Source organism: Pholcus phalangioides, unplaced genomic scaffold, assembly GCF_987345545.1.
Source record: "Pholcus phalangioides strain wild (caught in Gottingen) unplaced genomic scaffold, Ppha-v1.0 ptg000008l_1, whole genome shotgun sequence".
Lineage (NCBI taxonomy): Eukaryota > Metazoa > Arthropoda > Arachnida > Araneae > Pholcidae > Pholcus > Pholcus phalangioides.
The window spans coordinates 17,034,639-17,056,504 of NW_028301601.1; the positions used below are offsets into that span (position 1 = coordinate 17,034,639).

Here is a 21,866-nt window from a genome sequence, read left to right on the forward strand (position 1 = left end):
TATTGTTTTCAAGTATCGAATAAGACGGGATATCTCATTGGCTGGCAGTACAGCGTCACGCTCCAATAGGGATGTAGAATATGACCACCGGTGAATTTGATCTTCAAAATTTTCAACTGTTGATGTGTGTGAAGATTTAGTGATTTAATTTTCAATTTTTTATTCGTAAATTTTTGTTGCTCAATTTTTATTTCAACTTGAAAACTTCTATTTGAACGTTCTAGAGAGATTATAAGATTCAAATTCTCCGTGAGTTATGTTTCTCGGACAATGCAATTATTAAGAAATTGATCTAGAATGAAGGACTGTAAGAAAGGTAATGATTTCCTATATATCAATATATTTGTTTATCTATGACCACCTAAGCACGAAAAATTACCTTTAAGTTAACAAAGATCGCCTTAAAATATAGCACTTCTCTATTTTAAAGGAAAACTTTAACTTTATCAAGTAAAGCATGGGGAGTATAGCAGCTTTGTATTAGGCTTAAAAACAAAAAAAGACAATTTATTTCTTGATAATGAAATATGATCGGAATGAAGCTATTCTTATAAAATTGTTTGAAATACTTGTATTACCGTATATGGGATTCCACACAGAGCTGTAGAGCCATGACTACACTGGGGGCGATCTCCCAGGGCCTCGAGCTTCAGGGACCCCCCCAGGTGAGTTAATTATGTGTACAAAGATTGACAGTCCAAGATGTTAATTTGCTTCATGGATTCTTGTAAGTTTATGGTCCTGTTAATTAATTTTCCATAAGTGTAGTCACCGCCAATGCAACTTTTGATTGGGTCATGCAATTGCCATTTCCATCTTGATCAAATCAAGATGGTTTACAAACAACAGGTACAATTATATGAATAAATCTAATATGTGATAATGCAAAAAAATTCAGAAAGCTACAAAGAAAAATCGTATATAAAAATTTGAATTAACAAAATATACAATTGCTAACTCTGCAACCCTGGCCAAAGGGTTGCCAGTTTTGGCCATATTGGTGGTGATTACATTTATGGGAAATTAACCCATGATTCGGCATAATGGTATTAATTTATATACTTTTGTAGTTTATGTTTTCTATTCGTTTTTTTTTTAAAAATAGCACTGCTTTCAAACAAAAATTGCATATGTGTCTTTTCTTCTGAAAAAGAAAGCATTATGTCAGAAAGAAAATGCACGCAACACTCACTCTGTTACACATAAATAGAGTGGCCAGACTTCCACAAAACGTGGAACCCTTTGGTATAATCCCCTACTTAGTGATTTTTGGCAACATTTTTTCTTTTGTCACAGAATACGTCTGATGGCCGGACAAAAAGTTGCCAAAGCTTCTACTGACACCAAAAGAAAAAACCATTTGCCAGCATGGAAAACATAATAACAATAATGGAAACCATCAAGCATAATAATAAAAATAGCCTATTATTTTCTTGGCAAAACACGAGAAAAATATAACAGTATAAACATGAATAAGCTTTGGATAAAAAATAAATGCACTCTTTGATTTCCGAGTTAAAAACAAATATTCTCTGATTCAACAATTCTTTTATACAGACACCATTTTAATTTACAATTGACTATTTCTAATTTATTCATTTATATGATTATTATATTATATGACGGTAACCACAATTTTTAAATGCCCATCAGCACATTTTTATGTTATGTGTCATCTTAAGTAGAGGGCATAGTAGCCCAGATCGGTAAGATACTCGCCTAAAGTACGAAAGAATGTTTAGAGGTGTCACGAGTTTGATACCCTTGTCAGAAACTTTCTTACTAGGGGTACAACAGAAACGGCAGCACGACCACAGAGGAAGATGCTACCGCAGGGAGTCCCACACCCAGGGGGTTAGCACTCCAACCAACCTCTCTGTGAGTAGAAAATAAAGGCTGTCGTTTTGGACAGGCAATAAATTGTAGCCCTCATGCTGAAAATGACCATGATGTGGCAAAAATGATCTTAAGTAGGGACTTCTTAAACAGAATCTTAATGTCTATAGGCCTAATGTACCCATAGGAGCATGTTTACTTGCAATCAAGTGCAACTCTTTCTAAAAATTTTAGTCTTGAATATTTTGGGAGTCCAAATGCATGAAATTGTTGGACAGACATAACATATGGGGGAATACGACCCACATTTGATCTTAGTTTGGTGACAGATTAGTGTTGAATTATGAATTGTGTGGCATGACTCTTTAAGTATATCGGTAGGTCTGTATCAGCAGACTAGAGTTCCTTTTGCTAGCTTGTTCCGTTTTCAGGGGCATAAAAGATTTAATAATTGGTTGTATCTGAAATCTGTGCCTTTAGTATTTATCCATCTGTGTTTTATTTTGAAGGTCCTGTTCTATAAAATGGAGCAGATAACACGGTTACAAGAAGCGGATCCAGAGAAACTTGCTGAATTATGTCGCATGCATCTGTCTTTTGCCCTCGATTTGCCGGATGATGAGTTTGCTGCTCTGCTAAGTTCAAAGAACGAAGCAAAAAATAGATGGAGTTATTTCAGCCGTAAACACAGAGGTAAAATGGGTTTCTCTGCCAAACTATGTACAGTAAACTCTGGTTAAACTCTTAGTTACTAATCCGGCACATATCAGACCAGGGTGTGCTGGATTACTGGGAGTCAATTGAAAAAAGCTCATTTAAATAAATACTATAAACTTCTTTGTAAAGATATGTAAGTTAGTGGCACGTTTTTTCCCTCTTCCATGCTCAATGAAAACACACATATGCCAGATTATCAGGAATACTATATTGGTTTTAAATTGCATTCAATCTTCATGTCATTAAATGTCATTGGTCATTAAAAAATGCTTTTAGAAATGAAATAAATTTTAATTTAAAATTTCTTTCATTTAATTTAAAAATTTAAATTGTGCTAATATTAATGCAGTCAGACCTTGATATAAAGTGTCATTTTTAATGTCAGTGTTGGCGAAATTTTTGAATCGTCATAATTTAGAGTGTTTTTGGCTGCGTGTTAATGGCAGCGTGGCATTCTTAGTTGTGCTTATGATTCTAGTACTTCTTTTATTTATTTTAACTCGTTTAAACACGCTCACATAAAGCTTGGCTATTTTTTTTTCACCTTCATTTGAGAGTCATCCCACTAACTAACCAGTAGGCCTATCCAAAGATTTAACTGCAATCAACCATTAATTGTGGCAAGCTTGTTAAGTCTTAATAAGCCATGACACAGCTTTGCAGTCATCTAGGTATTGTGATGGACTCTCTCGCATCGTGAGAATCTGTGTTTGATTCCTGCTGCATTTGGAAGTGGTGATTAGCTGAATCTAGTTTTCCATGATTTTTGAATTTTGAAATGTTAATACAAGCCATTCTCACATTTGTAAAAGTCTTTCCACAGAAGGAGCAGGCAGACCAACAGCACAATACTTAGGCCTACAAAGCATTAAAATTCAGAATCTGCCAATTCTATTTCCAACATGGGAGACAGGTGGCATCACCTCTCTCAAGTGTGAAACATGCATAGCTCTCAGAGGAATGTGTACAAAGTACCTCTGTGGTTTGCCCCCCCCCCTCCACCCCCATAATGGATTTCCAAATGTATCCACCCTTCAGGAAGGTTTATAATCGCACAAGTGATTAATACCTGGGTGCATCTGGCTTTTCAGGTTCAGATGTCCATGATACCACACATGGTTCTGCTGGGTCAACTCAGGTTGATCCTCTCTCCCATTTGTTTTCATGCACTTTTCCTTAGCCTTTTGGACTATCGTGGTTTTGTAGGCTCATTATATGGCTTTCAGGACAGTTTTCTGGTTTTACTGTATAGCCTAGCTTTCATGCTAACATGCACTGCTGATTTGTTAAGGTAAATTATTTTTCACCTAGACAAATGCATCAATTTTGTTTAACTCTGAACTATGATGAAACTTTTTATTTTTTAGAAAAGTCTTCTTCAGACAATGGATTGACACATGAGAGCATATCTCAGATTTATCAGATAATTGAGTTTCTTGGTAGAGACATAAGTAAGTTTTATACTAATGGTGGCTTTTTTTTAAACTTTCTGCATTTATTAAAGAAAATCTCTCTACCTCCAAGTTATTTCATATTTTACAAAATGTAGTTCATATTGGTAGAAAGTTTAAATGAAGGTTCTTTTCTTTTAAATTTTTCCAGACATTGACCATGAAGGACTTTTTCGCAAAAGTGGGAGTCTTTCGAGGCAGCAAGAATTGAAAGCCCTTCTCTCGGCTGGAGCAAATATTGATTTTAGTCTTGGACACTACAGTATTGATGATTGTGCTAGTGTAATGAAAAATTTCTTGTCTGAACTGCCGGAACCATTACTCACAGAAGCTCACTACTTTGCTCATTGTCAGATTTCTGGTGAGTTTCAGAAAATATTATCTGTATCTCTCAACATTCTTTTTTTTAAACTAGATATCATGGAAACCAATTCTAATTGGGAAAGATAATCAGACTTGCATATATTACTGTATTATATAATTTTGGAACCACTGGAAGTTGGAGTTTTAGACTCATGCAAATGTAAATCAATATTAAACATTATTTCTGTCATAATTAGATCTTTTATGTAAAATATATTGCATCAGGAGAGCTTAAAGTTTGAATTTTCCATTATTTTCCCCTCAACATTACTTCTATCATTGAACCATGATACAGTCGATGCTAAATTTTAAAAATCAATATGTTTTTATGAACTATTTCTTTGGTCTTAAACATGTCATTTCATTGAATGTCTTTCTCATTCACAGACTTATGATCTTAGAAACTAATTGTGTAAGTCCATTGTAGTTCATAGAAAACTGCCTTTGCACAAATTATTGTGCAAAGGCTTGAAAAATTGCAAAAATATCTAGGTGATGGAACAATTAGAAGTCAACAAAATTTTTACCCAATATATCGGGCCTCTAAATTATTTTCCAGGGCATAGTGACCCTCTTTTATGTTGGCAGATACGCTGTTACAAATTCCAAACATTTTGTGCTGTTTTCAGACTAATTCAGTAACTGCTAATTTTTTGCACCAATACAAATTTTTTAGTTGCCTTGGCAATCTGACGCTTATTATTTATCAAGACCTGTTGTCTGAAGATAATTAAGTCGCCTAAATTTAGCGTCTATTGATCGATATAATCGTATGTGACATGATATGCAGTAGAGTCTCATCTGCTGTGGTGGTCGAATGGTAGGTGACAGACTCACATGATCAAAGTTTCGAATGGTTTGACTATACATATTGTATAAATGAGTTTTAGTCATGCCACTTTATATCAAACCATAATCCTGCTTTTACTATTGTAATATTCACTATTCAGCAAATTTTAATATTTTTTTGTTGTAAAGATGATGTTTTCAAAAACTGTAGGTCTGCAGTTGTAGTGTGTAAAGGCATTTTTTTATATATCCCCCCCCCCTTTTCTATTCACAGAAATGGTGAGAGAAGAAATGACTCCAACTCAAAAGGAATGCGCTTACCAGAGACAACTGAAGTCGGTCAGGCTATTGCTTCTCCTGCTGCCTCAAGAGAACTACTGCCTTCTAAAATATTTGCTTCTTTTGTTGAGCCAGGTCAAGATTTCTCACGAAAGGAACAGGATGAACTCTGAAAACCTTGCCACAGTGTTTGCACCACAGATACTTTGCCCTCGTAAAGTAAGTATGGAGTTGTTAGGGGGAGCCCTTGTGTAATAAAATGAAACATTCATTTTTTGAAGAATTTTTTTCTTTCTTATTCTTGATTTATATAAGTTCGCTCTCAAACATACAGAAATTGATATGTAAAAAATTTTATTAACTTTAAAAAGTTTGTGAATATGTTATACACCAATTTTCATAACTTATAAGCACAGTTCATCAACTTCAAGAATTCAGACAGATTCAGTTTTCACGAAATATTGGTAGCATGATGATATCTTATGATAGTATTTCCATGCATAATCTTTTTTTCTTAATTTACATCTTGGCAGATGTCACCTGAAGATCTCAAGAATAGTTCTTCTCGGATGGTCAAAGTTGTGTCCTTCCTGATAGACAATGCCTTGTTGCTATTCGAACCCCCCATTGAATTAGTCCACGATGTCTCTTTGTATTTGAAAGCGCTCTCGAGAGGTGAATGTGTGCCAAATGGATTTGAGGTATTTCATAGGGAAAGATTTTTTTGTTTGTTTATGAATTCTCAGGTAACAAAAGAAGCGTTGAGGTTGTGTATTATATTCAGTAATTGACAATAATTGTTGATTAACTGTTGTCAGACATAATTCACTGTTTTTTCATTGTGAAATTATTGCTCTAAGACAGCATCAAAAAAGATTCTAATTAGTTACTTACCATCATGCACTGACAGCATTCATATTACGTTTTAACATGATGAAATTTCAAATATTTAAAAACCCTTGAAGTGTTTTAAATTTTTAACTCTGTAAACACCTGCTCAAAGTAACGAAATGTGTCAATTTCATCTTTAGAGACAGATATTTTAGTCAGCTGAAAACAAGCATCAGAAATATAGGTATTACACTATACTACGCCAATGAATATATTTTTTTAACTGCAGTATTATGAAGTTCCGAGGTTTTGCAAGTTCAATACCCACTCTGTCCTCCTTAAAATCTTTCCGAACAGAAAAGTAAAATTTCAGTTATGTAAAGAAACATCAGTCACAATGAAAACCAAAACAAGAACACAGCATATTAAAGTCCCAATAACACGTGCTTGATGCACCAACCTTTCGATGTAGGCATGGGGGGGGGGGGAGGTTTGGAATTAGCTGGGGTCCTCAACCCATGGCTGTGAGCCCAATGTGGCCCGCCGATCATTTTTAGAAAATAGCTACTTTACATAGAAAAACAAATTTTAAAAAAAAAAACATTAAAGGGAGCTCTGGTCATTGAAATTTATACTGCGTTATTTAGAAGTGTGAGACAATATCCACATTCAATAGTAATGCTGTACATTTGATGCATTAAAAGGGCCGTCATAATGAATTCAGGGAACCTGTAGTCAAAACAGTTTTTCAGGTCTATGTTTTCATTTTGGCTACATATTTCAAAAAGCCACTTTTGGCACCCAAAAGATAAACATAGTTACAGAATTTAAAGAAATATTAAAAACACCCTAGTGAAAGAAATAATTTTAGAATTATTGGAAAAATAATTACATAATTTATGAAAATCTATAATTAATGAAGAAATACCTACAGAATCGCTCAAAGAAATTATTGAGAGACGGGCCGGAACTGGACAGGATAACTGTCTCGGGCTACAAAATTTAGGGGGGCGGGAGAAATTTTAGTTGGAAACAGAACACCATAATAAAGTTATCAAATTTTGAATTGGGGGGGGGGGGTGTTAAGATGTTTCCCTAGACCGTAAAATAACAAAAAATCGTAATAATTATGGCCCTGATTGTAGTAATTTCAGAATTGCTAAAAGTACTAATTCATGAAAAAAATGAGAAATTTTGAAATAAATAATTCCATGATTAATGAAAACTTAAAATTAATAAAACAAAATAGTTTCAGGTTTATTGGGTGAGTTTCAGATTTAATAAAAGAAATAATCAATTAAAAATAATGAGTTAATTTTTTTTAATAGATAAAAATTCAGAGTAAATAAGAGTGTTTGATAATTTGGTTAACTCCATTTAGTAACAGAATATGGCAGTATGACTTGTGGAGGTGCACAAGCTCCGTGGAAAGTTTAATTTGGATTTCGGGAAGGTTGAAGACCTCTGCTCTAGAGTAAAACTGTGGGTGCTGATCTAACTCATTTGCAGGACTTGATGTGTCAAAAATGATCGAAATCAATTAATGTAATGTATTTTGCATTATTTTGAACACATTTGATTTGATTATAAGTATCTATGGCGTATAAAATTCCACACTTTTCAAAGTATGTTTATTTGTTGAAAGAGAACTTCTTAGGGTAAAAGGCATTCATTGGTATGAGTTAATTTACTTATCCTTCCTCCGACACCAGTGGTTGGCATTATCAAAAAGTATCGTAACTTAATACAGTTGATGCTTGTTTTTATGAACCCATGTAGACTTGATAATTAGTTCCTAAAATCGAAAGTTTGTAAATGGGAGGGACTAAAAAAATTCAGGAAATTAGTTATTTATTCTTTATGATTTTCATTTAAAAAAACACGTATTTTTGTGAACTTCATTGTAAAAGTTGGGTAAATATAAGATTTCACTGAACTGATATAGGTTAAAATTTCATGCAAATCTTCTCTGAAATATTTTAAGCGTGGTGAAATGCCACTGGAACCACTTAGCATAGATGCTTTTTGGCAATTTGTCTTTTTGTAAGAGTTTGCACATTAATTTCTTCCAAAATACATATTTTCGTAATCCACTTGTCAGGCATTATATTTTCCATTTTGTTGACATTGCGAAGAGGAAAGTGGGCAAACAGTAGTTGACTGAAATAGCATTCGATCAATTATCGACTTAGAAATGTCCTATCAATAACCGAATGCATCATACCATTTCTGAAACCAGCAGTTTATGCAATCATAATGCACAAAGAGTGAATTATACATTGTCAGTGCATCTTCAGTCAATGGCCATCCCTGCAAACAATCGAACCCTCCTTCCTGGCACATGTTCGAAAAACACCTGTATGTTGGTGAGGACAAAAATTGGTGAATATACCTCCCCTATCTTCCTCTATTTACTCTCAAGACACATAGAACATCTGAATTGAAGTTTACTTTTGATTACAATGAACTCTGAGGCAGCTAGAAGAATAAAATAACGGAAGAAAAACGAAGTTCATAAAATATAGAGTTGATGAAATGAAAGTTTGTAAAATAGAGTAGATTTGAACATTAGCCCCAGGGCATGCTGTTCGAGACCAAAGACCAGTTTATAAAAAGAATATGTTCATAAATTGGAGATTTGTAAAATCAAGCGTCTACTGTACTGGATTCCATAATCTGTGTTTTTGAAAAAGTATAAGTTTTCAGAAATTTCTTTGAAAAAAATTCTTTCTATTTAGTATCAAGTTAAACACCTTTGATGATGATATCAACCACTGGTGTTGGGGTGAACATTGAGTAAAATGAACTCATACTAATAATAGCTTTATGTCCCGAAAACTTCTCTTCAAATTAGCAATGGCAGCAAAAACATTACCAAATTATGTTTATATTTTTATTTTCTTGTTTCAAACGTGTGATGGATCATTTGTGCCGCTCCTTTTGTAAAAAAAATTAGTTTTTCTTTTGCTGAAATGTGGTATTTTGTAATGTGATTTTTTTGTAAGAATGAATTTGAACGAATGAAGACCGTCATTTGTGTGTGTTGTAATAGTAGAAAATGTTTAATTAGTCTCAATATTGCAGACACCACCTGTGAAAACTGCAATTGCATTCTGTGAACGTTCTAATTTGGAAGGCACAAATGCAGAGGACTACACCAAAAAAGCATTAAGGGAGCTACACTCATATATTCAGAATTTGCCAAATTCAGCGAGGAAAAGAAAACTCATTAAAAAGGTAAAACCATAACTGGAGAACTCATTGAGAAAAGAGGGGGGGGGAACCCATCTCAGCCTCTAATGTAACTAATTAGTGGCATAAAATTTTTAAAATTATCTTTAGTTTTTCATACAAATTATAAATAATGGCTTTGAAATATAAGTATTTGATACCAACTGAATTAGGTTTTACTCGGCTTAATCATTTTATGCATAACAGACATCTCTAGCTTTTCACGCATTGCATGCTTCACTGAAAATTTCAATGAAGCTAAAAGGCTATTAATCTGTATTAAACGTGTTATGAATTATCTTGGCGGGCCACACATTCAATACCGCATAATGTATTAGTGACAGGTGGTGTCCAATTTCTTAGAGCAGGAGTGCACAACGTCTGGCCCAACTGTGGCCTGCTAAAGATTTCCATCCTGCCCGGAACAGTTGTTTCACTAGAAATGCACACAATATATAATAAATACCTAGAATGACCATATTTCTTTCATAAAAATATGAGATATTACCATATATAATCAAGGCAAGTGAAATTATCAATTGCAGCCAAAAAAAAAATTGTCGAAGGGAGATAAAGTTTCAAACTGTTGCAGAAAAAGTGCCAATCACAAAAGTGATGATATGCAATGATAAACAGAGATACTGATCCCTGATTTAACACCACTGTTTCTGCCACTATAACGAGTTTGGCATTATATCGAATCTCAGTTGAACCTTTGTAGTCAATACACATGGAAGATTTGTTCACTGCAAATTTCTAACACTATATTGGGGGGGGGGGGAATATAACAGGCAGGGTTCGATTGTGCCTCTCAATGTGCACAAGGGAAAAATGTTCCCTTTTCAACATTGCAAATCATCAATTAGCAGAGTTGCCAACTGCTACAAATTTTCCATAGTTATTATGAACGGCCACTCTACACTATTCAGCTATAAGAGATGTTCTTAATACTGAGTAAATGCACCAAAATGGTTTTCCCTTCAAATATGTTCGTTTATTTTTTTTCCCCCAAAAAAATTTTTGTCTGAGTTTCTTGTGGTACTTTACTAATTTTTATTTTTTCAAAATCGCCTTGACCTTCCCCACAACTGTAAATTTGTATAAGCATATGAAAGTTCAAGAAAAAACAAACTCCAGTATGAACCATGGTTATATAAAAACATGTATTTTTTGGGGGAAATGCAGTGAAAGTTGCCGTTTTTAGTGCTTACATGGTCTATCGGAAAATTTGCCAGACAAAATAACCATAAAAAACATACCGTATATACTCGTGTATAAGCCGACCTCCCCCCCCAACTTCAGGACTACCAAAACCGCAACAAATTGAAAACCCATGTATAAGCCGACTCCAAAAAATCTGTGCATTTTAGCGAAAAAAATTATATTTTCATGCAAAATGAATAGCTTGCAGAAATTTGCAATAGAAAATAATTCAAACTTCAAACTTTTTAATCTGTTTCTTCTGAATCTCCAATCTCATCATAATCCATCAGATCATCATACAGGATGCGGCATCTTCATTTTTATCCTCATCTGGGCTGTCATCGCCATTGTCACTTTCAAAGAGGATATCATCTTCAGTTCCGTCCATCGCATTGCTGATGCAACTCTTTTTGAAAGATCAGATTATAATTTTGGTGGGAACAGAATTCCACACCTCATGTATCTATTGGCACACTAGGCCAATAGCAGGTTTCTTCAAGGCACAACTTTTTTGTGGTTTCTTTATCATCAGGTACTCATCCATTCAATCCACAAATTCCTCAAATAGTCTTTGAGAGGCTTGTTGATGCTCACATCTAAAGGCTGTACAATCGACATTAACCCACCTGGTATCAAAGTCAATGATGTTTTCGATTTTTTTTCCTCTGCTTTGACATTATCGGTTCTGTAAGGTTTAAACATATCCCATACCAATAATGCCAGTTTCTCGAACACTGCTACAAAAATGACTACTGATTGCAGGGGTTGATATTTTCTCATTAAAAACTGACCAGAGTATAAGCCGACCCCCCCCCCCCCCACTTGAGGAATGAATTTTTTTCAACAAAAAAACTCAGCTTATACACGAGTATATACGGTAAGTGTGCTAGAAGCTCCTCCAACCGGGTCCCTTCCCTGTATCTTGCAAAATTGGTATTGTCACTTAAATTTTTCTCTGATTACTAAATGTGAGTAAAGATGACAAAGAAATCTCATAAAAAAAATCATCACGGAATCTCATAAAATAATTCTCTTATTTTATGAGATTGTTTTCTAGTATGAGAAAAGTATATTAAGTCCCATAAACATGAATTTTTTTGGAAGGGGGCTGTTTGCTTTGATCAAAAAATTTGGTTGTGTTACCTAATTTTGTTTTTCCGATTTATTAAGCCATGATTTAATTCAGTACTTGACAAACTGAGTTGGGGGGAATCAGGTGTCAGCACCCTCTTCCCTCCAGATATCTCGGAAACCAGATTTCTTTTTTCAAGAGAAGGAAAGGTGATCTTTCCTGAGACTTTCCATGCTACATAATTTGAGAAAATTTTGTGTTGTGGCTTTTCAGTTTAATAATTGCGCAAAAAATATCATGCACTGAAACCAATTTTGACCTGGAGTTTAGTCACAGGAAGCTTTAGTAGTATGTTTTGAATGTTTCAATTACACTTTATCTTAAGAAGTAAGCTGCTCGTATTCGTAGATAAGAATACAAATTTTTCCCACCCATTGGAATCAGAATGGTAGACCAGGTGCATTATCAATAATGAGTATAAATACAATCCAAGACTGGCAATGTTGGTCTTAGAATGTGAAGTTGTGATCAGTCTTCAAAAATACCAGCAATAATCCTGTATTATTATTGCTGGTAAAATCACTTTTTCTTTAGTGATGAGAAAATTATCCGTCAAACTCTCTGAAATTCTTCTGATGAAAATGAAGGTGTTAAAGAGGGAGTAAATAGACTTCACAAGAACAAATAAGTATCAATGATGCTTTTTATTGGTTTCAAAAAGACATCGCTTGGTTGGAGCATCAACAGCATTCCTGCTCATGTTAAATAATACTTATTTGAAAGGATTTTGTGATATGGCTAATACTTATTCGTATACACACCTCGTAAAAAATCCTCTGGGTAATTTCAATAAATTAGTGAATGCTGGAATGGTTTGTGTGTGGGAGGGGGCAATATATTTATAATGCCAAAGATACTGTGATAAGATTGACCATATTATCTTCCCATCTGTTGAATTTATATTTAACTTGATCATAATTTCTGCAACAAAGTTGCAGCTATAAATTTTCAATTTACTCAGTTGCTAAATTTTTTACCGTATTGATAACTGGTCAGTTCAACATATCAGTTATAGCTTGGGATTTCGTGTATGTGGTGTTATTCATTTGCATATAATGATTTTTTTTCTTTTTTTAATGTCTAGTTCAATAATGAGAATTCTGCTGGCGGTAATGACAATGGAAATAGAAGGAAACATTTTAGAAGTCGATCTGTCGGCGAGGCAATCAAGGTGAGTAGTTTTTTTTTTTAAATCTACATTTATAATCACTGAAGCCACAGTGGAAGAGGGAGTATTTGCTTTTGTGGCTTCATTCATGTCACCTACACAATAAGTCAGTATAGTTGAGAGATATATTTCATACTACTACTACTACTACATTCAAAAAGTTCTGAGGCTTATTTTATTATGGAAGAATGAATACAGATAGAACCTGTTTGTTTGGTGTTTTCTTCAAATTAACTACCCTGTGCAATTATGAATTTTTGCCATTGTTCATAGAAAAATGTTGATGTGGATTGCAAGTTTTTTTTTTTTGCCACCTCCTCCAGTCCCTCTGTCGCTGAAGTTGGTTTTCTGCGGTTTCCAGCTTCGAGGCACAAATGGGAGCTGATCTACCATTTGAAAAAGTCTCTCCGCAGAGAGCAGGTAGACCTGCAACACGATACTGACATAACATAAAAATTCTAGCATTCCCATCTTTACTTCAGTAAATGGAAGACAGATGGCTGCATGAACACGAAACAAGCGCAACTTGACAACATAAATACATTAGGGCTACACATATACTCAGAACGCACATTCCGTAGAATTAGATATTCCATAGAGGAATGTGTGTGAGGTGCATGTCCGGTTAAGTAGTAGTAATCCCTCTGTCACTGCTTGCTGCACTCCTTTGTAATCTGAGAATCATTGCCCATTAAGCAAATTCTTTATCCTTGGAATAAAAGGAAAAAGAGTCACGTGGGGCAAAATCAGGAGAATAAGCTGTATGGAAGTATCAGAGACAGAATGTGATGTTTTGACAGATAACACTGCCCTACAAATAAAAAGAAAATTGTTTTTCTAAGGATAACAGTCGTGATATAAATCTGCCTCCTGAATTCAAATCTGTAATTTGTTTCTCTGTGCTAGGCATAGTTTTCAAGTTATGGGCAATTTAAGATTTTTTTTACTTTTTCCCCAGCCCTGTGTATTTATATATCCAAAATATGCAATAATCCTTATTCGCATCACTTTTAAAACTATTAGAACATTCCTTACAGAATAAAACAAAAAATAAATACAGGCCTATGAATTATATCATATTTTAAGGATGGTCAACTTATTTACTTGACAGGGAATATCAACAAAATTATGTTTTTCCCCAAGAATTCAACAGGCTTATTATTTTTTTTTTTTGTAATCACTTTTGCTATGTCAAATAATGATCCTTTGATTGTTGCAGGCATCTATTTCCCCTTTATACTTCTTTTCTATGACTATTATGCCTTAATTAAACCTTTTGCAATATTCATTGGAAACATCACTGCAGTTCTTAGTAAAATAATGCGGATGCGAATCTTGTATGCACTTTTAGGGACATGTTGCATCCTAAATCCCTATATGCATTTATCAGCTGCTGAACCAAATCTTCATAGTTAATCGCTCTTTTTATTTCCTAGAAAGTCTTGTGTTACATTCCTGAAACAAATACATGCACTTTCCTCTTTTGATGCCAGGCATTGTTCAAAATTTGTGTCTTTCTGAAGTTTTCTGATTTAAGGACCTACAAACAATCCTTTGTGTCTTACAAGGAAAGGATCCCAAGATGATGGTTTTAAAAAGTTTTGAAAGAATTACCACTGATTCCACTCAAATATGCACAAATTTTTTTTTTTAATCTGTCATAATTATTATGGGTATTCAAGTATTTTGAACACCAATGGAGGCCAAAAATGAATCCTGTTACACTAGAGTGTTAGAGTAACATTCAAACATCACCTGATCAGGTACAGCCACCACCATCGTGAGATAACAATGGTGGCACCACAGCACAGATAAAGAAAGAGGGGAAAAGAAATTAATTTCTAGCAGAGAGAAGAGTTGAAGGAGAGAAAGGAAAAGAGAGTGAAAAGTTTTATAGATGTCACCAAGAAGTACGAGACTGTTGCTGTGTCTAGCAACTGTTGTCATTTTTAATAATTTTTTGCAGTTTTAATAATTTAACTCTGCAGCTAATTTTTTTGTTTTTACGTATTTCTGGGTGAGATGAATATTTTTTAAATTTTTCCATAATTTTTTGAGAATGACACCTTTGGACCCTTTCCTTGTATTTTAAATTTGCAATTTTATTTACAGAAACACTTCTGCAGGAGTTCTAATAAAGAGACTTACCAAAAGAACCACCATCATTCGAGTTATGACATGGTAAGTCTCGTGGAATTATTTTTCAGTATAATTTTGCAACATAGTTGAAAATGCTTGTCTTTTTCTTACTTTCTTTAGTCTTAGTGCAAAGCTTGACGAATCAAAAATAAAATAAATTAAGCTGCAACAAAATTGCTTAGGAGAGCCAAGCACTTTTTTTTTTCTTGGGATTTTTAAAAGTATAGTAATGCCAGAATTACGCTAACCTGAATTGCTCGATTTCGGGATTACATGATTTTCTTTGCAAAAATATCCATTTCTGAAATTCAAGCATGATTATAGGATTATTCCTGAGATAGCGGGGGTTAAGTAATAATCAAGTAAAAAATTGTTTTATTCGATCAGGACATTACATTAAATGAAATTCACTGATTTATGAGAGGCTACAGTATGTCCCAAAGCAGAATGTTTTGGATTGTTCTGCAATGAGCCCTCATCTGACTGGAAATGTTCTGCAGTAAAACTCACAATAATAATGTTTTATACACTTTTCCTTAAAATTCTCCTGACTGCTCTTTCTGTGATGTACGTTGCAGATTTCGGAATATTCTGCTTTGGGGACGGATAGTAAGGCTAAGGCATGGGTGAAAGTTGTTTTTCTCCTCCAAATACAGGCAGCTCATTTCTTTCATTGGGCCAAGGTGTTGTCAAAACATTCAAAGCACTTAACACAGGACTTTTGTTTTGCACAGACTTTAGCGAATAGTCTTTTTCACCGGAACATGTTTCAATCCCAACAAAAGTTAGATTTTATAAACCCATTGAGGAGAGTATCATAGCATTATATAGGTGTAGTAAGAAAGAAAAAAGGCAGGTGCTTTGCCTAAAAATTGTCCCAGTTGACTAAGATTTACATGCATTTTTATGGAAAACTGTACCCTGACTGATGCAGTTGTCGCAGATCCTGTCTATCGCGCAACTTTGGAGGTATTACAGGGGTGGGAACTCTGCGCCAATTGCGCCGCACTGCGCCAAAACTAATATCTTGCGCCATCCTGCTCCAATAGCGTATTTTCGCATTTTTCTGCGCCAAATAGCGAATTTTGCTTCAGTATGCCCGGAATTTCGGAAAGGACGCCAAAAAAATTTTGTTCCTGCTAGCCACGAAACGTTTCTTTACGAGAGAGAAGAGCGTGTTTTATTCCACTATACTTAAACTATTGACCCCTGATCGGGCTTTCCATCGCGAAACCCCGATATTGTCCGTGATCGTGGAACTGAAGATGGCTTGCAATGCCTTTCAGCTTTAAAGTGCAAAGTCGAGTGTTTCCGTTTAAAAAAAAAAGTCGTCACTGGAAGCAGCAGAAATTACTGTAGTCGATTGTCATTGTGTTAAATCCCGATGTTTCGTGAAAAAAATTTTCATTCCGGGAGTAAAAAGCGCATGTCCGCCGAATTACGGATGTTAGTTTAGAAACTTTGCCGAATAACGAGCGTTAAATCGGTAATTTTGCCGAATAACGAGCGTTAAATCGGTAATTTTGCCGAATAACGAGCGTTAAATCGGTAATTTTGCCGAATAACGAGCGTTAAATCGCTAATTTTGCCGAATAATGAGCGTCAAATCGTCAATATCGCCAAATAACGAGCGTTAAATCGTCAATCTCGCCAAATAGCGAGCGTTAAATCGTCAATCTCGCCAAATAGCGAGTGTCAGATCGCCAATCTCGCCAGATAATGAGTGCTGAATCGCCAAACTTCGAGTTGATTGTTCCGAAATTCTCTCCCATTTTGCAACAATTTCTTTCCAAGTATAAAAAAATTAAAAACTTATAAAATTTTTTTAGCTCATTTGAAGTGCTGCTGTTCAAGGCAGCAAATAGTGCCCACAGTAAGCAAAAATCATCTTAAATAGACAGTGCAAAAAATTTTATGATAGCCGCTCTTTCAAACAAGGTGTCAAAAGCCTAAAACAGAAAAATCAAGCTGACGAAAAGATGTTTGATAACAAAAAACAGTGCAGTTTATTTTGAAAAGGGTTGAGGGTTAACGAAAATATTCTTGTTAATTTCACTGTTCCAATTTATAAATATCTGCTCCGAATCTCATATTTTGCTGCTCCAAATCCAGAATTTGCTGCTCCAAAACTGCTCCATATCCTGAATTTTGCTGCTCCAAAGCTGCTCCGAAATGGACTTAGTCACTTCCCACCCCTGGGTATTATTGCAATTAATAGTTTGCAGAATGAGATTGGGAATCTTTATCACACTCCTTACATAGTCGTAAACAAGCATGCATCGCTGCCATGGAAGATTTCACCAATTACAGATTTGTTCTATATGTTCTATCCTGTATAGGCTAATCTATAATCTGTGTATTCTATCTATAATTATACTTTTTTTTTTTGGTCCTTTGAGTATCGTTACAGGACTAGACAAATCTAAAAAAATCTAGGTGCCAAAAAAGTTTTCACCCGAAAAAAGGTCCTAAATAATGCTTATGACTTTTTCAGAACATAGTGGCTTTTATAATGGCATATGTGCTGCTATAAATTCCAATCATTCTGTATTGCTCTCAGCCTGCAACTTAGTAGCTACACAAATAAAATTTGAGGCACCAATACTAATTTTTTAGTCGCCGTGGCATCCTGGCCCATGTTCAGCCCTATTATATAAAAGTTTCATCGTTATACAGAAAGAGCTGATCTATCTTTCATAAGAGTCTTCGCAGGGACAGACCTATACCACTAAAATTCTCACATTCAAAATTTTTACTTTAAAATATGGAAGACAGACGATAGCATCACTTAACACGCAAAATTACGACAACATAAATATAAAACCATCGTACATACTCTCATTCTTGGAACACACGTTCGAGCTTGAATCAATGCGTTAGAAATTCCCCAGAGTAAGATTTAAAAGGTGCAATTACTAGGGATGTGGGGGGGGGGGGTTTTTGCCATTGTGTCACCCCCTTAACTAGGTCATTGGCTAAAATTGCCTCTGTCAAAATTGGCAAAAGTTAATACAGGTGGGGGGCAGTGTTCAGCTTGAAAGGGGAAAAAAAGTAACATTCTGAGAACAATGCCAACAGAAAATTTGTACTAAAACCAGGGCTGAGCAAATCTCAAAAAACTCTAGGCACCAAAAAAAATTTTACCAGCAGAAAAAATTTCAACAAATAACGCTTCTTTTGACTTTTTCAGGATAGTGACCCTCTTTTGTATTGGCAGATAAGCTGCAATAAATTCCAAACATTTTGCGCTGCTCTCAGCCTGAAATTTAATAAAACTACGCAAAGAAAATTTTGGGCGCTGATAGAAATTTTTTGGTTGTCATGGCGATCTGGTGCCTGTCCACCCTGGCCAAAACTACCCACTATTGATAAAAGTTTATATAAGTTAATCAAATAAATTGTTATTTATTGGATGAAAGTTTCAATTGAAATGTTATGAAATTCTAATTAAACATTATTTGATCAGCTTTCATCTGGCTCGAGTCTGGATTACGGCCAATCTTCTAAGGCAAAATCGGTGGAAGCCCTGAATTTGGAGAGACTCAATAACTCTAGTAAAGCTGGATCTCATGGCCATGGACACAACTGGCTGAGAGCGTCCAGGAAACTGAAAGCTCTGAAATTTTAGGCTTTCCCTCTCTTTCCGGCTGTTTATATATAAAGATATTATCTTGTATTAAATCATTTGTGTGAATGACTTCCATTGTCAGAAATGAGCTTTTTTTTTTTAAATGTAATTTTCATGAATATCTTTGCCTTACACGAAATTCGTTTCGATTTTTAGTGTTTCTGCGAAACTTTCTTTTGGTAGAAACAGTTTTTTTTTTGTTAATTTCATTGATTTTTTTTGATATTTTCATTGATATTTTTCTTGGGATCAAATCCTTATAACTTATCAGAACGTCTCTGAGTGACTTTTGTTATAATGGTTTTTAGCGATAAGTGTGAAGCAGCTGTGCATTACGAGACAGTATTATTGTACAGAATGATCCATTTATGTACATAATAAAAACGGCAAATGTGTAAATAAATAAAGTTGATTTTATTTTGCTTTTCAATGTACATTAGTATGTTTCTATTATATTATCGTATAGCCAACTCTCAGTTTTACGAACCACCCAATTCAGGAACTGTACGTTTTTATGAACTAATCATCTGATCCCAAACAAAATACTATTCCTTTAAACCTTTCCCTTTTTTGGGATCATTCAAGTATTACGTCAGCAGATTTTTAGCCATTTTTGACCCCCCCCCCCTTCTTAATGCGTATTGGGATCAGAGACGTATGCTAGAAAGCCACCTATGTCCCTCCCCAGATGATCAAAATTTTATTTTTTGATGTAAAATAGTATTTTTGAAGGGAAAAAAATTTAATGGAAGAAATACCTTTAAATGTGTTATTATGTATTTATATATATATTAATTTCAATGCTATTTGAAGGCTAAGAACTCTAGAATTTTCTGGAAGTAATTCTTGCCACCCCACCTCCCTGAACCGATTGTTCTTCCTCGAAGGGTTGGTCCTGCATATGGCTCTGACTGGATTGCCATTAGATAATATACATAGGGGAATTTTTGACCACCACCATCTGACTTGCAGTAAAATTTGCTATGTATGCACAGGGATTATTTTTCACATGATTATAGTCTCAGACCTGCCAACTCTCCCGAATTTTTTTTTATGAACTTTTTTTTGATCAAGTCTGAGAGTGTCAAGGGGGGGGGGGGGTACCCCCTCGGGAGAATCTCCGGATTTCAAAAGTTGGCACGTCTGTAGTCTGAACACATATTTTTAGCTCTAGTTTTAAGTTTATTAATTACTGGTTTTTAAGTTAAGCATTATTAAAGGAGAGACACATAGATTTCGGTTGCTAGTTGGTGCAGAGTATTCAGTTCTCGTCTTAATCGTAGTTTCTCTAAATTCCAGAAATGTTGATCAGTCATTGGCAAGATGGTTGTTTCCCCTTCCTGAACATCCAAAGAGCATATATATCTGCTTATATGTACAGGAGGCCAGCAAATCGATCAAGGACAGCACATGTAACGCACTGAGTGGACAAAACAGTTTGGCTGCTTCCCCTCTCTATAAGTGAGATGGGGGGGGGGGGGGGACAATCTGAGAGTTGTACTAGAGAAAGTCAAAAGACGACTTATTTGATCATTTTTGTCGCACCACGGTTATTTTCTTCACTCGAGGGCTAATTAGACCTGGACACAATTTATTGCCGATTCCGAACGGCAGGCTTGTTTTTTTTATACTCATTGAGAGGTTGGCGCGCTAACCCCTCGTTTGGGGGGGGGGGAGGACTCTCTGCGGTAGCAATTTTTGCTGCGGTCATGTCGCCGTTTCTGTTGTACCCCTGCGTCAGGAAAGTTTTCTAACAAGGACGAACCGGGTATCCAACTCGCGACACCTCTAAACATCCTTTGGTACTTTAGGCGAGTATCTTAGCGACCTGGGCTACCGCGCCCCAAAGAGGACTTATGAATGGAAGGAGTAGTTCAGGTACCCACAAACTAGGGAAAGGTTTTTGCATTCCCAGTAAAGATGTCATTAAAAATATTTTAAAGGGTGGTTGTGTGTGTGATGATGTAAGTATTCTACCTCCCCGTTAGCAAATCCGAAACCCCCCCCCCCACCTATGTCGACGTAATACTTGAATGGCCCCTTCGGGTTCATAAGAACGAGCCTAGACTGTATTCAGCAAAAGTTTGGGGCCAAAAATTTTTATTAAGCTTTCAATTGTGTTTTAATGGCTTAAATTTGTATTTCATTCACTCTCAGACTTAACAGCGATCAGTTTGGAAATCAGTTTTTCCGGGAAAGTCAGGAAAATGTGCTAATACTGTATTTGACTCCATGAAGAGAAAAAATTGAAACTCCAAAAACATTGGAAGGTTGACTTCAATTACGTCTTTCTCCGGGAGTTTTGGTTGGAGAAAGTCAGGGAAATGATCAAGAAGATTTTGCTGGAGACTGTACAAATGGGTGTAACCGGCTTATATCCTTTTTGGGGACAGAGCTGGGCTATTTTGATTTCTGAATCAATTCAGTGGCGTGCTCAGATCCAAGCCATGAATTCCTTAGGTTGCTCAATCAATCATTCACAGCACCCCGTGATTCCGATGCCACTGCAGGGGTTGGTTAACTAGGAAATATTGGTCACAACAATATAAGTAAAGCTGTGAACATGACTGGCATTAGTCTAGGTCTACCGCGACAATATTGTGGTTCAATTCAGGGCTCGGCGGAGCGGTCACCCTGACAAAGGTTTTTCGAAAATATTCTTTGTTAAACATCTCTGGGGAGCCAGTGGAGCTCGCAGATAAGCATTGAATAGGAAACGAGTGCGCCTTGGGTGGAAAAAGTTTGAGAACCCCTGCCCTATAGAACGATCGAAAACTAAAAATATTTGTCCATTTTTTGCCCAAAATAATGTCGAAAGATGCCAATTTCTGCAACCAAATGCTCCTCGAAGATTTGCGGGCTTTGGACATGTCCTGTTTGCCTATGTGAGAGCCCTGAGCCCATGATGCTCTTAAGATGGGCACCGTTAGAGAGATCTCTGAAGGTCCTTAAACTTGGATGAGAAAACAAGTCATTTCCTTTGCTCTATACTCAACGGTTCTCAACCTTTTTTAAGTCGCGATCCCTTTTACTCTACATTTTCTATGATGGAGCCCCACGGGTGGGGCTGACAGGGCCTGGGACAATTCTCATCGTATT

General features: G+C 35.6%; 1 protein-coding gene across 2 annotated transcripts; it reads left to right on the forward strand.

The window, feature by feature from the left end:
• Positions 1–44: 44 nt before the first annotated feature.
• On the forward strand, positions 45–19,197 carry RhoGAP54D (Rho GTPase activating protein at 54D). Of its 2 annotated transcripts, XM_089234295.1 has the most exons (10): positions 45–316; positions 2,346–2,529; positions 3,921–4,004; positions 4,156–4,365; positions 5,431–5,654; positions 5,969–6,136; positions 9,351–9,503; positions 12,917–13,003; positions 15,113–15,181; positions 18,606–19,197. In XM_089234295.1, the coding sequence occupies exons 2-10, from the start codon at positions 2,361–2,363 to the stop codon at positions 18,765–18,767; spliced, it is 1,326 nt and encodes a 441-aa protein (XP_089090421.1). In that variant the 5' UTR covers positions 45–316; positions 2,346–2,360; the 3' UTR covers positions 18,768–19,197. The 2 variants fall into 2 exon arrangements, with proteins under 2 accessions (XP_089090421.1, XP_089090422.1); XM_089234296.1 differs by lacking the exon at positions 9,351–9,503 and having other exon boundaries at positions 93–316.
• Positions 19,198–21,866: the final 2,669 nt, after the last annotated feature.